This window comes from Rhinatrema bivittatum, chromosome 1 (assembly GCF_901001135.1).
Source record: "Rhinatrema bivittatum chromosome 1, aRhiBiv1.1, whole genome shotgun sequence".
In the NCBI taxonomy this organism is placed as follows: domain Eukaryota; kingdom Metazoa; phylum Chordata; class Amphibia; order Gymnophiona; family Rhinatrematidae; genus Rhinatrema; species Rhinatrema bivittatum.
The window spans coordinates 126,829,384-126,854,052 of NC_042615.1; the positions used below are offsets into that span (position 1 = coordinate 126,829,384).

Consider the following 24,669-nt stretch of genomic DNA (forward strand, 5'->3'; position numbering starts at 1 on the left):
CTTTTACTTTGAAAGGGGTTTTTTTTTTATTAGCTTTTTGTTCTTTTAATTTTTTAAAATGGATTTTTGTTTTTGCATTGCTTTTTTAGTTTCTTAGATATTTTTATACTTTCATTTAAAAAGAGAGGAGTAGGTGAGAACCCCTTCCATTTTACTCTACCTTCAATTATAACTTTATAGACTAACTCACTAGTTAGGGGGTTGAACTACACAGAATAACTTGACCTTGGCTGGCAGAGTATAATATGGAAGTAATTTAGATATATTTAATTATTGTGGAATCAGAGAGTTCAGGAGGAACTTAATTAGTAGATACTCCAGGTAATAAATTTTCAGAATAAAGAAAAGTACTGCTTGGTACCAGAAAGAGGAGTGAGAGCAAGTGAATTCTCATTTTGTGTGTTCTGTAAACAACCACTTAAATTGCTTGTGAACTGATTACTAGCATCATATTAGATCTTGTGGTAATAATTCTTAGTTGCACTTGGTTACCTCTATACTTTCCGCAACAGAAGTTTACCAAGGAAGCAACCCAAAACTACATACCTCATTGGTTTATAAATACATTTTAGTCTGAAAGAATAAGATAAGACACTTAATACTTCTAAGCATCAAGTGAACATTCAAACAGGACTGAAAGCAGGGATTCTGAATATGGAGGAGTAGGTTAGATTCCATAGGATAGCTAATTTTACTTCCAGAATATTTGAGAAAACGGTAGGGATTTTGGTAGGTCTTTCTTATTTCTTTCAACAGGAACAAGAAACTACTAGCAACTGAAGATTGGCCAGGAAATGTATTACCAGAGCTGTTGCCTCTGTTACCAGTGCTATTGACCACGATCTGATGCTGCTCATCCATGTTGGCACGAATGATACTGCTAGGTACCACCCAGATCATATCAGAAAGAGAGAGTAAAACAGATACTGTAGCTACACAGGTGGTATTCTCCTCTATCCTCCCAGTTAAGGATAAAGGCCCAGGCAGGGAAACTCAAATTCTGAAGATAAATGAATGGCCGGGTAGATGATGTTGACATTAGCATTTTGGCTTCCTGGATAATGGGAAAATATTTCAAGGTTTGCTGAGCAGAGATGGGATCCGCTTGTCAAAGAAGGGGTGAGCATCTTTCAACACAGAATTGCAAATCTACTGAGGAGGGATTTAAACTAGAATCATCGGGGATGAAAGAACAAAACCCTAAGGTAAGTAAAACGAATGCTCATATAGAAATGGGAAATATGGGGAAAAAAGGGCAATATTTGGAAAGGTATGTTCATTAATATTCATACTATGCGGAATAATGTTCCAGATCTAGAGGCAGTCATGGAAGAAACTGATTTAGATCTGGTAACTGTCACAGAGACATGGAAAATGGAAAACCATGACTTGGGGTATAGTTATACCAGGCTACAATTTATTCAGGAAGGACTGGGTAGGAAGGAAGGGAAGTGGCATGGCATTATATATAGAATATTAAAGCAACAGAATTGCTGTGCTTACTAGGTAAGGAGGAGGCATTGTGGGTTAATCTGGAAACAGGGAATGGAACATCTATTTATACTGGTATACAGATCTCCATCCCAGACAGAGTAGATGAATAGAGATTTAATGACAGATATTCATAGGATTGCTGTGAAAGGAGAGGTTCTACTTCTAGGGGATTTCAATCTGCCAGATGCTGATTGGGACATCCCAGTTATAGTATCTTCTAAAACAGTGGTTTCCAACTCTGTCCTGAGGTTGCACTGCCTCCATAACATGCAAATTTTCTCTCATGCATATTCATTGTGGTTATCCTGAAAACCCGATCAGCTGGGGGGGGGGGGGGGGGGTCTGCAGGACAGGATTGGTAACCACTGTTCTAAAAGCAGGAAGATCCTGGATTTCTCTGCAAGGAGAACTGTTCTGTCAACTAGTAATGGAGCCCAACAGCAGGTGACGATACTGGATCTGGTGCTTACCAACAGGTACAGTATTTCTCATGTTGTAGTGGATAATCATCTAGGATCCAGTGACCATTGGATGGTGTGATTCAATATTAGAATGCAAGTGATGAAGGTTCATTCTAAGGTAAGGGTCCTAGACTTTAGGAAAACTAATGCTCTTAAAATGGGGGAGTACCTAAAGGAGGAGTTAGCTGGATGGGAAAATCTAGGGGATATAGGTCAGTGGACAAAACTAAAAGGAAATATCAAAAGGGCAATTCATCTTTTTGTTAGGAAAGTAAATAAAGGGAAGAAAGAGAAACTAATGGCCTTTTTTTTTTTTTTTTTTTTTTAAAGAAGTAGCTGAAAAAGATAAGGGAGAAAAGGTTAGCCTTCATAAACTACAAGAGTCCACAGAAAGAGGAAGACAGGCAACAATATGTGGAAAAATTAAGAGAAGCTGGGAAAGTAGTCAGAATGCAAAAATTCAAACAGAAGAAAAGTTAGCAAATACAGTAAAACAGGTACATGACCTTTTTTTTTTTTTTTTTTTTTAAGGTATGTTAGCGATAGAGCAAATGTGGCATTGTGAGACTCCAAGGTGAAGGGGAGGAATATGCAGAGGCTGATGAGGAAAAAACAAAATTACTTAGATATTTCTGTTCAATGTTCACTGTGGAAGGGCCTGGAGCAGGACCATATAAAATGAAAACAAATAAGAATGGAAGTGAGGTAAATCTCAATCTATTTTTGGAACAGTGGTGTGTGTGAGGAGCTAACTAAACTTAAAGTAGATAAAGCGATGGGGCCGGATAGGATACATCCGAGGGTAATAAAGAAGCTTAGAGATACCCGGCAGCTCCACTAGCTGACCTTTTCAATAATTCTTTTGAGTCTGTAGTAGTCTCAGAGGGCTGAAAAAGGGAGGATATGGTTCCTATTCATAAAATGGATGTAAGGAGGAGGCTGGGAACTATCGACTGGTTAGTCTGACCTCTGTGGTGAGCAAACTAATGCAATCACTGCTAAAGCAGAAGATAGTGCAATTTTTTAATCCAATGAATTGCAAAATCTGAGGCTGTGTTGTTTTACCAGAGATAAATCTTGTTAGCAAATCTGATCTATTTCTTTGACTGGATGACCAGAAAGTTGGATCAAGGGAGATACATAGTGTACGTGGATTTCAGCAAGGCCTTTGATATGCTTCCACACAGAAGACTTATAAATAAATTGAGTGTCCTTGGTATGGATCCTAGAGTGACTCACTAGGTTAGAAACTGGCTATGTGGGAGGCAAAGGGTACTGGTAAATGGAGTTTTCTCTGAGGAGGGGAATGTTACTAGAGGTGTGCTACAGGGATTGTTCCTCAGTCTGGTTCTTTTAAAACATTTTCTGAGCGACATAACTGAAGGATTGTTGGGAAAGGTTTGTTTTTTTGCTGATGATCCCAAAATCTGTAACAGGGTGGACAGCCAGCAAGGTTTGGAAAACAAGAGATCTAGTAAAGCTCAAGGAATGGTCTATGGTCTGGCAGCTAAGATTTAATGCTAAACAATGCAGAATAATTCATTTAAGATGCAAAAACCCATGGAAAAGATATATAGTATTGTAGGCAAAAATCTTCTAAGCACAAAGAAAGAGCAGGATCTGGGAGTAATTGTATCTGATGACCTTAAGGTGGCCAAACAGATGGCTAAAGTGACAGTAAAAGCCAGAAAGATGCTTGGCTGCATAGGGACAGGAATGATCAACAGAAAAAGAGAGGCAATATTGCTCCTGTATAGGTCCCTGGTGAGACTTCACTTGGAATACTGCAAACAGTTCTGGAGCCTACACCTTCAAAAGGATATGAACAGGATGGAGTCGGTACAGAGGGTGGCTACTAAAATGGTCAGTGGGGATAGATTTAAACATGTACACCCTGGAGGAAAGGTGAGATAGGAGAGAGATGACAGAGACATTCAAATATCTCAGTTTCCATGCACAGAAGGTGAGCTTTTTTCAATTGAAAGGAGGCTCTAGAATGTGGGCTCATGGGATGAGGATGAAAGGGGGCAGAATGAGGAGTAATCTTAGGAAATATTTCTTTACAGAGAGGGTGGTGGATGCATGGAACAGCCTCCCAGTGGAGGTGGTGGAGACAAAAACAGTATCTGAATTCAAGAAAGCATGGGGTAAATACAGGGCATCTCTAAGGAAGGGAAGGGATTTACAATGCTAAATTAATTGGATGGATGATCAGACTAGATGGGCCATAGGGTCGACTTCTGCCATCATGTTTCTATATTTCTACTGAGCAGACCACGTGAAATTTTTAATGATCTAGTTTTGGAAAAATATTCAAACGCACACAAAATACAAAAATCAAAGCAGTATACATCTGTATGTATATCCCCTATTCAGTTTCAATGGTCTTCCTGCTTCATATTAGCTTCTATTTATTATAAAAATTTAATAAGTTCAGTCTTAAATTACAAAAGTGTATAAATTCCTTCTGCCTCTAACAAATATATATTAACACTGGTGTATATATGAGACACTTTGGCTAACTGCTCTTTCTTCACTTACCTGATGAAATAACTCTAGAAAACATATCACAGATGGACTTAGTCCAATAAAATGTATTACCTGCAGCTTTTGTTAATGCTTAATTCTACACATCCGAGTAGACTAATACAACAGCCACAATTCTATGAACACACAGTCTCATGCTCCCACACTCAAAGCAGCTCACACACACACGCACTATTCCTGTGGGAATTCTGTGCCAAAAATTAACCAATTCTGCATATTTTGCTAAAATAATACAATAGTCACTGAGTAATAAATAATGCAGAAATAAGTTATTACTCAAAGATGTAAGATTTTTAATTTTGACAGTTCCTCCCAGGGCTACTGTAAAATTCATCCCCACGTTCCCAGCTGCTTCTCACCAGCACGTCCACATGTCCAGCCTTTTCTTTCCTCCCACCAGAGTCTGCCACTCACCTATTGTCCTCCAGCTTCCCCTTCAGCCTCTTTCTACTTTTTATTCTCCTGCTTTCCATTTCAGTCTCTGTCCTAATTCTTCTTTCTAGTCTCTCTCTCTTTTCTACCCTTTGCCCTCTTTCAGCCACTCTCGCTCTCTCTGCATCACTAAGGGTGTTGCTACTTCCTTGCTGACCCCCGTCAGCTGATAATTCCAACACAGCTGCTGCAGCCACTGTATCCTTCCAGCCCCCTGTTAGACAACTTTTACCACCACCACCGTTTCCTTGCCAGCCCCTCTTAGACCAGTTTGCCACCACCACCGTTTCCTTGCCAGCCCCTGCTGGCTGAGATTGCTGCTGCCACTGACTCCTTCCACTTCCACAGGCTGATGATGCAGCCACTGCCCCCTTCTGGTGAAATAAAGGTCACGCTTCCCTTTCTGTTCTCTTCCTTTGGACCTAGATTGGGCTGAAGTTCCCACAATCCGTGTCACAGGTCGCCGAGGTGCCCCATGGACCATAATTTGGGGGCTCCTCTTTTAAAGCACTAACATGGTTTTTTTTTTCCCTTACACTTTTAAAAAGGTATCACAAGCTACTAAGACTCCAACAGAAAATCTGTTTCATTTCATCATTATGCTGCGTTTGCATTCCCCAACCCACAAGAGAATGGTTTGAGATGACAGCAGTTCTGCTTCCTGCATGCTTCTTCATCCAAACATTGCACAGCTAATAACTGTGTTTTAGGAGCTCTCCACCTGAATAGCAACCGTAGTCTGTCCACGCAGGTTCTGGGCTGTGCAAATGTAGCGTCCGGCATCAATGGTTTCAAAATCTTCAACAGTAATAATGCTTTTTGACAATCTCGTGGTATGTCCAATTCCTTGGTTAACCAGCCTCCACGAGTCTTGAATAGTCACAGGTCTTTCATACTGTTTGAAAACATGAGCACAAGGAAATCATAATTACTGCCTCTGTCCAATGCTTTCCAGCAATAATGTATGGTGGTGGTGTTTCACTCTAAATTATGACACAAGTAATTTGAAGTTGGGGTATGATTAGTTTATGCTCTGTATGACTTTTTTTCATGATGCAAAATCATCCCAGAAATTATACTGTACAAATAAAAGGCATGATGTGACTCAAATATTATCAGCTATCTCTCTCCTAGAAGGGATATTACTGTAAAAAGTACTTATCAATGATTTATGAATTATATATTAGTTGAAGTGTTGGTTTAAAGAGAGAGCTCAGAGTGTCCTACCTCTTTAAAAGAAAAACACATCCACTAAGGACTATTATAAAGATTCAAAACTCTAAAAGGCAAAAAGTTATAACCACCCTCTTCTAATTACATTTGCTTCAAAGTTGTAAAAAAAAGAGAGAAATTCTTCATGTAGCTGTCCTGCAATTGCTCTGCTTTTCTGTGAGTATCCCATGTGCACAACACTTCCACAATCTTCCCTAAGATTCATTCATTATACACATTATTGGTCCATATTGATCGTAATGTCAGTAAAGATGACTGTTCCAAGCTCTCCTGCTCGGTGGACTTTTGGGATTTTTTGTGAGAAGGGGATAGGGATAGGGCATGTGCAATCTACCCTAGCACGGCAGCCACATGGTGCCAGGATGCTGTAGCTTTCTCAGGAGTCGGGTCCTTTCATTTGGCATCATTCAAAAGCTGCCAGCTCCTACCACTGCCGTTCCTTATCTATTCTTTCTTGCAGGGTCAGGCAGAGGAAAGGCAAAGAACAAAGTGGGTGGCCATGGAAGGGGAGGAGTGGTTGACTGAGATGCAAATACAAAGATGGGGAAAGGGAAAATGAGTTTCTGGAAGAAGAAAATGGCTGAAAGTTGTAGAAAAGATAGAGCGTGAACAAGAAGGCATTATTACTTGTTTCTAAGCATAGATTGCATGCAAATCTCTTTGCTAAAAATTGTAGTGCACATAAAGAGGGTAATTTCTTGGGATTCAAACCCAGGTCTTCTAGACCAGTGATTCTCAACCTTTTTTCCCTCATGTCACACCTGGCAGATGATGCTCACGTACGTGACACATTGCACACTACATTTAACAGCTATTCTGAAAAAAAAAATCTTAGATATTTTATTGTTGGAAAGGATGCAGGAGAAATAACATTTTTTAATTTCAATACCTGCTTATAAAATATTAAATGTTATTTTTTTTACAAAAATGTTATTCTTTGTTTTCTGCATCCATGAGAAATCTGGGCCTGATATGCATATGCAGCACAGAGTTTGTTGATAGAGACAAACTCTCATGTATTTCACTGTCAACCTCAGAAAGTTCTGACCTCTTCTGGAGTTTATACAGAGCAGAATTAGAAAATTTCCCTTTTCAACTCACCATAGAAAAAAATATATTCAAATTCTGATATCACCTCAGTAATAGTACTTCAGAATCCCTTCCCTGCCAGCCACTTTGTGAAATAACATGAACACCTGCTGAAAAGACACTTAGCAATTATATAGCATACCAGCCATACCATAAGAGTACTAACACCGAGGACTTGAACAGCAACAACGATACCTAGGAAAAAGCAAGACTGCAAATAGAAAACACAGTGCACTTACTATTGAAAAAACAAAGAAAGCCAGATATCCTAGTTAACAGAATCCCTCACATCTGTTTCATGCAGAATGCACACTGACTCTTATCTAATACAGAATAAAAGACCATACATTATAAACAAGCATACAGAGAAAAACTGAAACTCCAAGAAGGGGAGGGGAGTGGTGGCAGGAGAGCGAGGCAGGATATAGCAAGCCTGCAACATTTCTGGCCTGGATTGGTGGTGACAGTGATTGCCAGGGTTGAGGGAAATGCAACAGGAAGCAGTGATGAGGAATTTTAAGGACCAGCTCCTTACTTTGCACTTTCCTCAAGCAGCAAGCACATGTGGCTATTATAGAAAGCATAAGCTTTCTATGTCAAATTTTTGGTGACACACCAGAGTGTCCCGACACACTGGTTGAGACCCACTGTTCTAGACAGCAGTGCACAGCACGGACACTGAGCCACCATATCAGCTTTTTTTTTTTTTTTTTGCTATTTCAATGGCAATAGATAAGCACTGCAGAAGTGCCATAGACCTTCTGCAGAATTCTGTGTGCACTGTCCCAGAATCTACCCTCAGGCTGCAGCAGAATAAAAGGGCCTTGTCTAAGTTTTGAACATTCATAGCATCCTTCATATCATATCATTATGCCATGTCTTAAATCTCCAGAGCAGCATTTAGCAAATTGAATTAGCAGAAATCTCATCAGGGTAAAACAGACTGATCGAGAAAGTCAGGTCTGAACTATGGCATCTGTGGTTTCATTCTATAATTATTTAGGGTATATCAGGATTTCTATTCTTGCATTTCCTGCCTCTGTTCCTTAATTTTTCATAAACAATTGTACCAGCAGTACTTACAGCTAGGTTATTTTTTTAACAGTTAGATAAATGTTCATTTGTTTTTCTATAGTTTTGTACATAACTGTGATTATCTTAATGTATCTGCAACTCTGCAATTATTCCCTCTAAATTGGTCATCATTCTAAAAGTGTAATATTATAGCTAATAAATTTGTTAGCACTCTGCTTCTTAAAACAATGGTAACATACAGGCCGATACAGAACGGTGCGCTCGGCTGAGCGCACCATTTAGCCCCCATTTGGCAGCGCTATTATTACCTCTCACTCTGTAAGGGGTAATAGCGCGTGGAAAATGCGCAGTCAACCACCCCGAAACTAATAGTGCTCATCACATGCAAATGCATGTTGATGGGCCTATTAGTTATTTCCCCGGAATACTGAAAGTAGAATGTGCAGCCAAGCCACACATTTTACTCTGAAATTAACGCCTGCCCAAAGGCAGGTGTTAACCATTGACAGCACCGGGCAAGTGTACAGAAAAGCAGAAAAAACTGTTTTTCTGTACACCCTCTGACTTAATATCATAGCGATCTTAAGTCAGAGGCCCCAAAAATAAAAACCCCAAAAGTTCTTTAATAATAATAAAAAAAAAAAATCTGAAACGGACACTCAATTTTGCCAGCGACCGTTTTCCGAACCCGTGGTTGTCAGCGGGTTTGAAAATTGATACCGGTAAAATTAAGCGTTGGTTATCAGACCTATTGACAGCTGCCGCTTCCACTGATAAGGAGGTGCTAGGGACGCGCTAGTGTCCCTAGTGCTTCCTTATTAGTGCGGGCCCTAATTTAAATACAGAATCGCGCTCAGGTGCCTGGGCGAGCGTCGAGAGAGCAGGCGCTCAACATGGAGCACCGGCTCTCCCTTGGGTTTTTTGAATCTGCTGATACTAAATGATGGCAGGTAAAGACCAAAAGACCCATCTAGTCTGCCCAGCAGAGATTTTATGTGCATTTACTCAAAGTAGATCAAATTCCCACGTGGGAACCCAACCCCTAGTCCCACTGTAACTTCTTCCTCTTGCCATCTAGGAAGCACAATGCAGCCATATCGCTGCTGCCCTGGACTGCAACCATTACTCAGTGGTATTAATATTTTTAGATAAAATCATAAAGCAATCATAAATCTGCTGCATTTTTTTGAAGGGATGAATAAACATTTGGATAAAGGTGAACTAGTAGATGTAGTGTATTTGGATTTTCAGAGGGCTTTTGACAAAGGTCCTCATGAGAAGCTTCTAAGAAAACTAAAAAGTCATGGGATAGGAGGAGAAGTCCTTTTGTGGATTGTAAACTGGTTAAAAGACAGGAAACAGAGTAGGATTAAATGGTCTGTTTTGATAGTGGAAAAAAGGTAAACAGTGGCGTGCCTCAGGGATCTGTACAAGTACCTGTGCTTTTTAATATATTTATAAATTATCTGGAAAGGGTAAAAAGAGACATAATCAAATTTGCAAATAAGACAAAATAAGTAGGTTGTGATAAATTGTGTACAATTCTGGTCGCCGCATCTCAAAAAAGATATAATTTTGATGGAGAAGGTACAGAGAAGGGCTACCAAAATGATAAAGGGAATGGAACAACTCCCCTATGAGGAAAGACTAAAGAGGTTAGGACCTTTCAGCTTGGAGAGGAGACGACTGAGGGGGGATATGATAGAGGTGTTTAAAATCATGAGAGGTCTAGAACGGGTAGATGTGAATCGGTTATTTACTCTTTCGGATAGTAGAAAGACTAGGGGGCACTCCATGAAGTTAGCATGGGGCACATTTAAAACTAATCGGAGAAAGTTCTTTTTTACTCAACGCACAATTAAACTCTGGAATTTGTTGCCAGAGAATGTGGTTCGTGCAGTTAGTATAGCTGTGTTTAAAAAAGGATTGGATAAGTTCTTGGAGGAGAAGTCCATTACCTGCTATTAAGTTCACTTAGAGAATAGCCACTGCCATTAGCAATGGTTACATGGAATAGACTTAGTTTTTGGGTACTTGCCAGGTTCTTGTGGCCTGGATTGGCCACTGTTGGAAACAGGATGCTGGGCTTGATGGACCCTTGTTCTGACCCAGTATGGCATTTTCTTATGTTCTTATGTTCTTAATTGCAGGAGGACCTTGCGAGACTGGAAGAGTAGCCATCTATATGGCAGATGAAATGTAATGTGGACAAGTGCAAGGTGATGTGTTACCCCTCATGCATCGCCACTCTCACCTCCTCGTCCCGAACTGGCCAAACATGGCAGAATGCTGCCAGCACATGTGACAGGACGCCACTGACAATGCCACTCTCTGGCCAGCCCACCGCTGTTCAATAAGGCAATCTCATGTGAGTGAATGCTGCTGACGATCCCTATGGGGCGTGTCCTTGTCTCTTGGCAGTATTTCAAGGGATTACAGCGGGAAAACCCCCATGACACAACTCACCTCAGCAACAAGTCCAGCTACATGATGTAGTGTGTGTTGCTCCAGTGTTTTGTCTTCGTTCCTGCCTGTCTTCGTTCCAGCCTTGCCTTCAGCTCTTCAGCCCAGCCTTGCCTTCAGGTATTCGTGTTCAGTTTGTCGTCTGTCTTCATTTGCTTGTCTCTAGCCTTGTTCCTGCTGTGCTTGCCCTGGCCTTCCTGCCTTGTCTATCCATCCCATGTCTTCTTCCTTGGAAGGATACCTGATTGTGACCTTGGCCTGATCTCTGACATGCTTCCACCTCTGGCCACTGTCTGTTCTTGGATATGCCTGACCGCTGCCTGCCTCTGACCATCACCCAGACCTTAAACTTTTCTGATCTACGCCTGCCTATGACCCAAGCTATCCAAGGACCGCCACTTCTGCCAGCAGTAGAGACCCCACTTCAAACCTGCCGGTCCCGGCATCCAAAGGCTGAACCCAAGGGGAAGGAGGGCTGGTATAGGTGCAATTCCTGCTGGGTCTCTGCTTTGTCAGGGTCTGCCTGCTGATGGTGGGAACCTGTAGGGCTCCTCCCTGCAGGTTGCACCAGTCTTGCCTCGGCCAAAGGATCCACAGATGCAACATGATGCATATAGGGAAAAATAACCCATGCTGTAATTACACAATGTTAGGTTCCATTTTAGGAGTTACCAACCAGGAAAAAGATCTGGGCGTCATAGTTGTGATATTACATTGAAATCGACAGCGCAGTGTGCTGTGGCAGTCAAAACAGTAAACAGAATGTTAGGAAATATTTGGAAGGGAATGGCGAATAAAATGGAGGATGTCGTTATGCCTCTGTATCGCTCTATGGTGAGACCATACCTTGAATACTGTGTGCAGTTCTGCTCGTGGCATCTTATAAAAAGATTTAGTTGCACTGGACAAAGGGCATGGAATGGCTTCCCTTTGAGGAAAGGCTAAAGAGGTTAGTGCTGTTCAGCTAGAAGAAGAGATGGCTGAGAGGGGATATGATAGACATCTACAGAATCATTAAAGAACTCTAATGGGTACATGTGAAACTATTTACTTCATTGGATAATACAAGGACTAGGGAGCACTCTGTGAAGTTAGCAAGTAGCACTTTTAAAACAAATCGGAGAAAATTCTTTTTCACTCAATGCACAATTAAGCTCTGGAATTTGTTGCTAAAGGATGTGGTTAAGGCAGCTAGTGTAGCTGGGTTTAAAAAAGGTTGGAGAAGTTCCTGGTGGAGAAGTCCATAAAATGCTTTTAATCAATAGGGAATATCCACTGCTTGTTGCTGGCATTAGTAGCATGGGATCTACTTAATGTTTGGGTACTTGCCATATACTTGTAACCTGGGATGGCTATTGGAAACAGGATGCTGGACTTGATGGACCCTTGGTCTGACCCAATATGGCATATCTTATTTAAAACAATTAAGCAAATACAGAGGATATGTAATAGTGCTTCTCTGTTTGTGGTATTCAAAATAAAAGTCACTTTATATTGTGAATGCTGCAGTTTTATTCTAGATGCTGCTGCGGCGATTGCTGTCAGATGCATATTTTTATCACTAGCCGACTTTGAGGGTTAAGTCGAAATGAATTAATCATGTTTTGAATTGCTCTATCAATTAGGAAAGGTTTATTTGAATGGGAATTGTTTTCTCTAAAATGATGTAAAATACTGGCTTTGGTTCCTCCCAACTCAGCCCCTTGGCAAAACCCAATCATGTCGAGGGACTGGAAGTACCATTTAAGTGTAATATGTAACGAGCATCTAGAATAAACTGCAGCATTTATTTTATAAAGTGACTTTTATTTTGAATACCACGAACAGAGAAGCACTATTACACATCCTCTGTATTATACTATTTTTGTGTGTGTAATTTTTTAACACCCCTCATTTTTTCTGCATTTAAACAATTAAGCCTTCCATTTTTAATCCGATTTAGTTCCAGTGGGTATAATAAATAAATGTTAAAATGTTTTAACTTCCACTACTAGACTGCCCAAGTCTCCTGGACCTTCCCTCTTGTCTCCCCCACCTCCTTGTTTCACCCTGATCCAGCAGCAGCAGCAGCAGCAGGAGGACACTGGCAGTACTGCCGTCGCAAAGCTCATGAGAAATGGGAGAAGCAAGGTCCCGGAAAAGTGAAGAAAAGGCAGCACGTGCTTGGGGACCTTGAAAGTGCTGCACTTTCCTTCCCCACAGCTGCCCCTCTTGCTTCTCCATCAACAGCTCTTGCCATAGGAAGAGGAAGAGGCTGTTATAGATGTTAATGTAAAGTTTGATGCCACCTTGTGGCTGATTGTTACAATTCACCATTTTCTTTTTCCGATGTCTATTACTTTAACCTTGTATGTTTGTGGCTGGGTAATAGTACACATCATGACACCTACTCACTAGCAGATTTCAGCTGTCTTTATTGCTATTTATGAAACATGGTGTCAAAAGCGGGGTGTAGCATCCATAGTGCACAGGTACCAACAACTTTAAATAGGGGTAGGCCGTGCACCATTGACTTTAGATATTGTTAGCAGCACTGTTCCTTCTAAGCAGGCCCGGTGCTAGTGGGTGTATACAGTGCAATTGCACGGGGTGGCAAACCAGGAGGGAGGGGAGGCAGCAGTGATTCAAAATGAAAGAAGAGGACCCCCCGCTACATCCCCATCTTACCAACGGCAAAGAAAAGAAGAAGCCCGTGAAGCCGCTGGTGGACCCCATCCCACCGGTGGCAAAGAAAAGCCCATGAAGTCACTGGTGGACCTCAACCCATCATCAGTGAAGAAAAGAAGAGTCCCATACACAATCCAACTGAGAGAAGGAGGAACCAGTTCAGCTGCTTCTCCTCCCTCCTGTTCAGGCCCTGCAGTATTCAAAACTTGAGGAACTAGCACTTCCTTTCTGCTGATCTCGTGCATTGCGAGATCCAGGAGGAAAGTTTTGGCTGCCCCTTCCTTCCTTCCTTCCTGTGTGGAGCAGGGAGAGCTTCCTGCTTCAAAAGGATCTCTCCCATCAGGGATCTGAAAGAGATTGAGTGAATCAGAATATCTTAGAACTGTGAGTAAAGAAATCAACATTCACTGTGGATACTCATCGGGTGTCTTCACCGTTGGCGAGAGAGAGGATTTGCCTCTCTGTCCCATGGTCAGTGTTAACATTTTTTGCCCGAGCTAGAGGGGATTTCCTACCCCAGAAGGATTCCCTGGCCACCTGGGAGCTTCACTTTTTCATGCCCGGGAGGGTGGATGCTTCGCTGCTCTGGTTCAAGATACTCCTGCACAGATAGAAGAAAGAAAGTCTGGATTGCAAAAGGAATTCTATTGTCCTGAAAATTAATTTGTTGTGCCATATTGTACCAGTGTTTAAAGAGTAAAGACTTTATTTTGGAACACCAACCAAGAGGCTCCGGAGTGTTTATTTCAGCATGGGTTCATACCCCCTCTCCCAAGGATAATGGAAGGAAATTCACCCTTAGGATTTGGCGCCCTGAAAGTTAACTCTTCCCCTCCCCCACCCTAGGGAAAGAGATTGAAGGAACAGCTAGCCAGGGTTACAGCCCTGAAGAGACAATAAATAAGTTTAAGGCCCCATTGGAGTGCAGCCTGCTTCCCTGGATGGGGTTACAGGTAATTCTTCCAGCTCCAGAATAAAGTAAAAAGCTGGGAAGGTGAATTTCTCTTGTCCAAATACAGATCTAAAAAAACAGTTAACTTCACCAAGCTTTGCAAAAATCTCAATGTCCAAAAACTACAAAAATCTCAGCAAATCTCCAGCTTCTGTTGTTAGCTGGTCACAAAAGAAAAAAAGACCCGGAGCCAAGACCTATGAGTCACCGGGGATATGCCCTTCTCTCAGGTAACATGGCCCAAAAATCCACAAACCGCAAAGTCTTCCAAAATCTCTACTACTTCTCCTCTTGGTCAGTTCATCTTGGTGAAGACAAAGACCCTTCTTTTCTCTGAAATTGAAAGCTAATCTGATGAGTGCAGAGACCCACCAGAGATCTCCTTCCTTCCTCTTTTCTACTCCCTGAGATCCTGGGTGAATCATAAGTCCCTTTCTCTTCCTATAACTTCGTCCCTCTGCTTCTGAGCATGCTCACTGGGAACTTTATACCCCTGTGCCATAACCCACGAATAAGTGGGGATAAAGTAAGAGGAGGATGCAAAAATGTAAAAGCCCCCTCCCACTGCCTATGCTAGAAAATTCCAGTAGAATCTTAGTGTCAGGCAAGGCCGGGTCCCGTTGTATTACAGTACTGCTGCTTTAATGCATCAGTTACCGTTTTCCTGCCAGCTTTTAACCAGCATCCTTTCAAGTTAGCATTTGCTGCAGCTGCTCTGGAAAATCTCTGTATTCCCTGCTGATTAATGACTCATTTCCGTGTAATCACAATACAGGTCTAATCTTTCCTCTGGCCAAAGAAGGCTCTTTTTCCAGGATGTTAGTCTCTGCTGAAAGCAAGGCAGTCTTAGTAAGTCCAGTGTATGTGTGAGTTTTCATTTTCAGTTTTACGAAAGTAATGTGCTTAGTTTGTTTTGATACAAATTTTAAAAATATTAGACCATAAGCAAAAACAAAATGGCTGAAGAGCATCATTAGTTTGCTAGTTTTAGTTAAAGGTAGTTAAAAGGGACTTCCAATGATTACATGAGTTAGCAGGAGCAAATCAAAAGAGCTCTGTAACCCTCACCCCATCCCACCCCATTGTTGAAAAGATAAAAAATAGAGAGAAACATGGTGAATCTTCATTTAAAAAAAAAAAAAAAAAGATCTTTTTATCTTGAGCACATAGGAGCCAACTTTAAAAAATGATTGGGGTGCTAAACTCATCACAAATTACTGCTTCCCTCCCCTCCCCCCCCCAAGCAAAAAAAAGAAAAAACCCACAGAACACAATGGTTTGTGAGTGTGACTGAACAGCTTGCATTGAAATGTCCCGAGGGAAGCGTAAGCAGGTTTAGGGGTGCAGGGATCAGTCTGCTACAAGACACTGCCAGCTGCCCTCCCACCTTACTTGTGATCCTAAGTCAGGAAAACACAACGTATATTCTCCTCAGAAATAGACTTTTATTTGTCAGATTTGGCTGGATATAGCATTTAGACAATAACAACAATTCCTGACTCTAACATCCTGGTCACAAAGCATCAGTTTTCCCTACAGAAAGTTCTGTACCATGGGTGGGGACAGACATGCCATAAACCTTTAGCCTGCTTAATATATTAACACTTATGACTAACTTACTTGCCCCGGTCAGACTTCAGGTGTTATCTCTATTCACCTCTGAAGCAGGCTCCGCCTGGAGAGTGTGGGCAGGGGAGAGGCTTGCTTCTTGGACTTGGTGCTGGCAGAGCGGGCAGGCGGTTCAGGAAGGAGATTAGCTTCTGGCTCTGGTCCTTGCTGGCTTTCTCTAGCCCCTCACCATCTCAGACTCCGTGTCACTCTCCACACCTGAGCAGGCACCTTGTCTCTCCGTTCTCCGGGTCACACCTAGTCTTCTCCCTCCTTGATAGCAGGGGGTGCTGGTCTGCTTCTGGCCCCCCATTTTGCTTTAGGGGATGCTTCAGCACAGGTATCACTTTCAGGATCCGCTCTCTGGGTTTTCTCCCAGGGTTTGTGTTTTTAGTTTGTGCTCCCTTTTTCCTCTCCAGGGGGTCTGTTGCTCCCTCTCCCTTCCCAGCATAACCTCACGGTGGGTGGAGGGTCTTTTTCCACATTGCAGGTCTTTTCCCCCTCCCCATTTCTTCTAAGGGTGGGGGTCTTTCTGACCTATGGAGTCACCTTGGCTCATCCCTGACACTTGCTTAGAAACTTAAGTTGTTGTCTTTCTGTCTGCTTTGCTCCTATTGACACAGGAACATGCAAACAGGCAGATCTGATAAGATATCCTTCAGTGTAACAGGACAACAGTTCATTTTCCACTGAGACAGTGCAGTTTTGAAGTTCATCTGGGTAAAAGTCTTTTTTTCTGCTGTGACCGTGCCTTTTGGGCCTGTCTGAATTTGGCCTGTGCATTTCTTTGGCTATTATGATTCATATTAGTAGATCAGTGGTAAAACATGAGATATCTCCCTACAGGAGCAGGTAATGTGGACATGGGGAAGATTCATGTGGCAAGACCAAAACAAAACTAGGGAAGACGCAAAGTCCCACCAGTCATTCTTCTCCCCAACCCCAGCTCATCCCTACCAGTCTCCTCCTTTCTGCTCCAGTCCCCCTAAGAGCTCATCCACATCACAGTCTCTTCTCCTACCCTCACCTGCCACCACCATTTTTTCTCATTCTCTTAATCTCTTCTTCCTCCTCTCCCCATTATTTCCTCTTTCCCCTCCTCTCCCTACTACATCTGCACTCCTAATTCTCCCCCTCCTGCAAGGTCATACTTTAAATTTTATATTTTGGGGAAAGAAGTTTAATACTCCTCTTCCAGCTCCACTCCCTATATCCCCTTAACCTGCTCTGTTCCCCATTTTGCACTGACAGATCCTTCTCTATTCCCCTCCCAGTTTCTCCTCCTGCCCCTCTTCTCCCCAGCAGGTTCCTTGTCACCCCTCTTCAGCCAGCTGCCCTCCTCTGCAGGCTTGGTTCACCTAACCCTTCACTCACTCCCACCCCTCATCAACATGGGGCCGATGCAAAAATTTGCGCTCAACACAGCGCACAGTTTAACCCTCATTTGCACGCATATTTTTTATACGCAAACAGTAATGCCAATGCAGCAATGAGTTTCATGCACAAAACAAATGTGTATCACATTGTGTGTTTAAGTTAGTGCCCTCACATGGAAATTCCATGCTAATGATGCCATTAGATATTTACCCCCCAATGCAGAGAGGTGTGCTGGCTTACCTCCTGTTTTCTTATCATGGAAAATTTAACTCCTAGTTTGAGGGGGAGAAAAGTTTCCAGGGCTAGTGTTGGTCTATGGATTTCCAGTGTCGGGACCTGTAGTTAGGATTTTATGCGGAGGAAACATGTTTTATACACCGAGAACATTTTTTGTCCGCATAAATCATATTTTATGCACAGAAAACATGATTTATGTGCACAAATAATTTTCCATACAAAAAAACATGATTTATGCACACAAAATATTTTCTGTGCAGAAAGCATTTTTGTGCACATAAATCTTATTTTATGCGTGGAAAATATGATTTGCGTGTTTAAACCATGTTTTCTGCACAAAACTTGTTTTATGTGCGCTAAGCCTTTTCTGTATGCACATTTTCTGGTTTGTGTGCATTTTTAAACTCCCTATGCATTAGCATACCATTAACTTACTGCATCAGCAGTTAAAAAAAAAAAAAAGAAAATTAGCTTTTGCGTTAAGAAACTGCATGCTGAATTTCAGAGCACAGTTTTAACACTCAGTTTTTTGCATCTGCCTCCAGGTTATGCTTCCCTCATTGGCAGGCTCAGCTCATCTTTGTTTGTGATTCCCCCTTCTCCACAGGCTTGGATCACTTCCTTGTTCTACATTCCTTGAGCCCAAGACCAGATTTATAACACCCCTCCCACCTTCCTGAATAACAGGCCGATACAGAAAAATGCGCGGGAGAGCTGGCGAGCGCACAGGCCACTCTTCTGGGCATGCAATTCAGAAAGCCCAGGTATTTAAATTAGGACCCGTGGTAAAAGGAGGCGCTAGGGTTACTAGCACGTCCCTAGCACCTCCTTATTGGCAGAAGCGGCGTCTGTCAGCGGGTTTGACAGCTGACACTCAATTTTACTGGCATCAGTTCTCAAACCCGCTGACAGCCACGGGTTTGGAAAACGGACGCCAGCTAAATTGAGCATCCATCTTCCAACCCGTGGGCCGAGGGCAGATTTTTAATTTTTTTAATTTTTTAATTTTTAATTTTTTATTTTGAGGCCTCCAACTTAATATCGCTATGATATTAAGTTGGAGGGTGTACAGAAAAACAGGTGAGGATTACAAGAGGAGCATGCTGAATTTTCTGCAACTGCTTGTTGCTGCTTCAGGACTGCGCTACGATATAGAAGTGAGAGGGAATGCCCTGAGAGGTGGCAGGCCTAGATTTAGGCATGCATTGGTGGCAACAATCCGGTGCCTATAAAAATTGGTGTCAGAGGCAGTTGCCTACATTGCCTATGCTTAAATCAGGAACTATGGGGTAGATTTTCTAAATCTACGCGTGCACGTACTTTATAAGATATGTGCATAGCCGCGCGTATTTTATAAAATCCAGGGTCGGCGCACACAAGGGGGTGCACATTTGTTTATTTATTTATTTAAAAACTCTTCTATACCGTCGTTAAGTTGGAGAACCATCACAACGGTTTACATAGAGGCACAATAACAATTATGAGTGGTATAGATTACAACTTGAACATGTGCCATCATAGTACGGTAACAATAAAGTGCAATAAGCTATATGTTTAAGTAAGCTAATCAGTTTGGTATGACAATTTATCAACAGTACAAAATTAACTTTACTGTGAGTTTGTTCGGTGCGTCCATATTAATCAATTGTTTTTCTCCTTCTCTTTGTCTTTATCGAAAGCTTGTTTATAGAGCCAGGTTTTCAGGTTAGATTTAAAGATTTTCAGATTTCTCTGGAGCCTTAGTTCGAGAGGCATGGTGTTCCATAGTACAGGACCAGCCAGTGACAGTGCTCTTTCCCTTACTTGAGTGAGCCGAGCTGATTTGACAGAGGGGACAGTTAGTAGAGCCTTATTCGCAGATCTTAGGTTTCTGTGAGGGACATGTATGCGCAGTGCTGTGTTAAGCCAGTCGGCTTTTTCCTCGTGTATTAGCTTATGAATTATACATAGAACTTTGTATTGTATTCTTTGTTCGATTGGGAGCCAATGTAGTTCAGCAAGTGTTCCAGTTATGTGGTCCCTTCTTTTTTTGCCAGTTAAAATTCTTGCAGCGGAGTTTTGTAGTATTTGCAGCGGCCTAAGTGTAGATTGTGGTAGCCCTAGTAATAGTGCATTACTATTGCTTGCGAATATCAGTGCCTGGAGGATTGTGTGAAAGTTGTTTAGTGTTAAGAGGGGTTTCAGTCTTCTAAGAGTCATTAGTTTACCGTATCCTTCTTTTATTTTCTGTGAGATGTGCTGTTTCATGCATAACTCAGTGGTCCACTATAACCCCAAGATTCCGTACTTTTCTTGCTAGTTCCACGTCTTGCATATTTTTAATTTTGATTGTAGTTTGTGTCGGGTGAGTGTTTTTTCATTCAAGGTGTAAGAATTCAGTTTTGTCAATGTTTATTACTAATTCCATCTGATTTAGGAGCTGTTTGATTATTTCAAGGTACATGTTGGCTAGTTGCATTGTTTCCTCGATGGAGTTTACTATGGGTAACAGTAGCTGAATATATCATCTGCATATAAGTAATGTGTGATTCCTAGTCCTGCTAGAAGGTGACAGATTGGCGGTAAATGTTGAAGAGTGTTGTGGACAGGGCTGATCCCTGTGGGACACCTGTTGTTAGTTTAATTTTGTCTGAAAGTGTGTTTTTGATTTGTGCTTGGAAGTATCTGTTGTTTAGATATGATTCAAACCAGTTTAGTGTTTTGTTAGAGTCCAATTTCTTTCAGTCTAGTGATTAGTATTTTGTGATTTACAGTGTCAAAGGCTGCAGAGAGATCTAATAGAACCAGAATGTAATGTGTTCCTGTATCAAAGCCTCTTAGGATAGTATCAGATAGGGCTAGTAGTAAAGTCTCTGTACTATAATGTTTGCGGAATCCATGTTGGGCTGGGTATAATATGTTGTTATGTTCAAGATGGTTTGACAATTGTTTTTGTACTGTTTTCTCAATGAGTTTGGCAATAAAAGGTAGGTTGGAGACAGGTCTATAGTTCAGATTAAGGGGGTCAAGGTTCTTTTTCTTAATGATCGGTTTGATTATAGCTCCTTTCAATGGATCCGGCATTACTCCTTCATTTAGTGATAAGTTGATGATGTTGGAAAGTGTTGGTGCAACAGTACTGGCAAGTTTTTTAAATTCTGTAATAGGTATGGTATCAATTATATGGGTAGCAGGGTTCATTTGATTTATCATTTTTTCAACTTCGTTTTGTGATATCTCATCAAATTCTGACCATTTACTGACGTCTCTAGTGGGCATCTTAATTTCTTGTTTTGTAGCATTGGGGATTTTTTTTTTAGGTTCTCAATTTTATCACTAAAGAATTGGGCAACATCATTGCATTGGTTTACTTGTAGGGTTGGTTGACTGTTTGTATTTTCATTGGTTAGGTTTGTGCAACTTGCGTGCGCCGAGCCCTGTGCGCGCTGCCCGTTACCTCCGCCTCCACCCACCTTCCCCTCCCTTCCCCTACCTAACCCACCCCCCCCCCCCCCCCCGGCCCTATCTAACCCCCCCCACCTTTGTTGCAGAAGTTACGCCTGCTTGAAGCAGGTGTAACTGCGCGCGCCGGGCCGGCTGCCGCGCTCCGGTCCGGGGGCCACGGTCCCGGCCCCGGAACACCCCTAGGCTGAAACCATGCCTGCGGCACCACCCCCAGATGACGCGCTGACCGTGTCATGCCCACAACACGCCCCCGATGATGCGCTGACCGCATCACGCCCCCGACACGCCCACCCCAAGAAAGTCCCGGGTCCTACGCATGTCCCGAGGATTTGCGCACGCTGGAAGCCTATGCAATATAGGCTCGGCGCGCACAGGGCCGTTTTAGAAGGGTTATGCGCGTACCTTATGTGCCTAACCCTTTTAAAATCCGGCCCTATGTTCTTATGTTCTTACTACTTCCCCACCCCCTGCAGCGCTTCTCCCAGTACTCAGATTCCAGTCCCATTCCTGCAGAGTCCACATGAGACAATCCACCACCTGCATGTCCTGAGTCTTAAGCAGATCAGCAGCCAGTATCTCCCCAGCAATATGGAAACCCCAGAGATAGCTGCTGTCTTATGGGATATAATTGGGAATGTTTATTTCTTTTTGTGAACAAGGGAAACAATGTTCACCTAAATTCCCCCTCAGTTCAAGTTCTGACTGAAGCCCCTCACAATACTGGAGGCAGCTGCCAATTTTTAAGAGAGATTTTGAGCCTATGATATCACAACCCCCTCTTCCCTATCCTTTCAATAAAATACCTTATTTACCCTGGTGACTATAAGGCTAGAAGAAAAGGGCAGCTATCACCTGCCCTGCTCCCTTGACCCTGCACAGCTAGCACAGAAATCTTTACCAAACTTTGAATAAACAATTTTCCAACTTTTGTGTAGGGATCATATCAGTTCCCTACTAGAGTCTAGAATACCAGTGGGGTAGAGAGAGGCTGGAGTACATGTTACAAAAATAGAAGACCTGGAACAAAAAGCGGTTCAAATTCAGAAGGTGCAAGGAAATTTGGTACAGGGGGAAATGGAACGAATAAAAAAGCTGGAAAGATAGAAAATGAAGCAAGATATATGAACCTGAGAATATTGAATTTCCCTCAAATTCAGTATGTTTCAGTCCAAAATCAGTTCAAGAGATATCTCCAGGAAATCTTAAAAGTTCCAGCTGAGGCATTGCCACCTTTGGCTAAGATGTACTTTGTATCCTTTGATAAGAAAAAAGAAGATCAGTCTACTGTTAATAGCTCAGCAATATTGGAGGCTTTGGGTGAAGAGTCCATTGAAAGTCGAAGAACAGTGCTTGTGAAGTTTATATTTCCTTCTGACAGATTTAGTTCTCAAGCTGTTTCTGAGGAACAGACAGGTTCATTATTATGGACAAAAAATATGAATCTTCCCAGATATCGTGAAAGCAACTCAACAAAGGAGAAAATAATTTCTTGCCTTATAACAACAAGCTGAGCAAGCTGGAGCACAGATTAATATAAGATACTCATGCAAATGCATCATGAAAATTAATAATCTTAAATATGTATATTTTGAACCAGATGATCTTAAGTCATTCTTGGAAGCCAAGTCACTGATCGGGAATACTGCCAACTACTGTTTTCGCTTAAGGGACACTGGGATCCTCCTCATTTCCCTTAATATTGAGTTTTGAATGTGAATTGCTCCTAACTTGATTCTTGGTCTCCCCAATTGCATAGTATTTGGATAATCATGTAATGGGATGGGAGAGGAGGGAAGGACATCGTGAAATATTGTTGATTGAATAGATAATGTGATGGTAATAATTGTCTATTTGCCCTTTCCTCTGATCAATATGCTTTATATTTCCTTATTGTTTTTGGATATTTATATCCATTATTTTGATTGACATTGTATGTCATATTTTGTTAAAAATTTAATAAAGAGTAAATTTTAAAAAATGGTCTTGGGGGGGGGGGGAGGGGGAGAAAATCCCATCCAACCATAAGATCTCCATGGAGGCTTTAAGTCAATTAATAGCAAAGACTGAGCACAGCCAAGATATGCTGATTGCAGATTGAATAGATAATGTTTAAAAGCTTGCAGGTTTGAAGATCCCCCATGTGGAAGCTTGCAGTGGAGAGTCCCTTTGATTCATAAAGCCAGATCACCATTTTGCTTCGTGGATTTCCTTTTCTTTCTTCCAGAGACAGCATGTCTTGGCTGTGCTCGGTCTTTTCTATTAATTGACTTAAAGCCTCCATGGAGATCTTATGTTTGGATGGGATTTTCTCCCCCCGCCCCCCCCCCCCTGACCATTTTTTAAAATTTACTCTTTATTACATTTTTAACAAAATTTTTTGTTCCAGGTCTTCTATTTTTGTAACATGTACTCCAGCTGCTTGTTCTAAAACTTGTGAACATCTGTTTGCCTCAGCTGTAGCTGATGTCAATAAAGATATCGATCTTTCTAGCAATATTAAACTGACCAAACACTGTCCAAAGTTATTACAGAGGGTTTTTGCAAAGTCTTTTCAGGAATATCAGCAACTGTATCTCCCCCCGCCAGTTATTTCCACACCTCTTTGTTCACTGGCGATTCCTCCTAGGAGCCGACACCAACACTAGTTCTTGCTGAGCAAATTTGTTATCTGCCAAACTTTTCTCTATCGGGGAAACTCCACATTTTTACTTACTTCAAAATTCGTAGCCACTTTCAATTGGTTTCCTTCGGCGTCTGGTCCACACGGGGTTTCCACTCCTGCTGAATATTTTGTCCGTTGCACCTCACAGATGTTACTGGTTTAGGGGGGAGGGTGTTGTCGGTGCTCCAGGGCTAAGAGAATTGGATGAGGCAAGTGACGCTGCGTTTAGCTCCACAGCAGTGTTCACAGCGCCTCCAACTCCTGGAGAAATACCGGGTCCTGCGGCGAAAAAGCTCTGGATTCTCTGTTGTCAAGTTTACTGGAGACGATACACAAGGTATATCTCTCAGTTTGCCCTTTCTTTTTGTATGCGGCATGTTTTCAAACAGACGCAGAAAGAGGAAATAATTCAGCCCAGAGCATAGCGTATCCGTATCTTGGTCTCCAGTCCATTCTTTAACTTTAAGTTTATTTATTTAAGTTTGGAGTGCCCAATCACTTGGGACTTGTTTAAGCTAATTAAGGTTTATTTTTCAATCTAATGGGAGAGGTTCCCTTCATGCAAGAGGGTCCTGTGATCATCAAGATCCAAGGAAAGGAAGACTTGCTACCATCTTGAGAGGAAAAATGAGAAAGGGGAGAGAGGAGAGGAGATGGATCCTATCAAGGTCCATGTATAACTACTGAAGATTTGGAAGAAAAGAGAGAAAAGGGTCACCCTGATACTGAAAGGAGAGGAGGAGAAGGACTTGCACCATTCAGGAAATGTGAGGAGATTAAGAAGTGAGAAAACTACAATGGAGGAGGTAGAAGATAAATTACTATAAAAATACATAAAATATATTCCATCTTTTATACTTCGCCTACTTACTCTGTATCCAATGGGAGGGAAGAAATAATTAACCTAAAGAATTAAATCAATTGGATTTAACATCTGAACTGAGAAAGATTGTAAGAAGTCACAAACT

The 24,669-nt window shown here is 41.9% G+C and overlaps 1 protein-coding gene across 1 annotated transcript in view; it reads right to left on the reverse strand.

The window, feature by feature from the left end:
• Positions 1-5,420: 5,420 nt before the first annotated feature.
• PDGFRL (platelet derived growth factor receptor like) overlaps positions 5,421-24,669 on the reverse strand; it is an 86,201-nt gene continuing 66,952 nt past the window's right edge. The window contains exon 6 of the mRNA XM_029587071.1: positions 5,421-5,829. Coding sequence (XP_029442931.1) covers positions 5,641-5,829 — 189 coding nt within the window. The 3' untranslated portion in view covers positions 5,421-5,640. The remainder of the gene's footprint in view (positions 5,830-24,669) is intronic.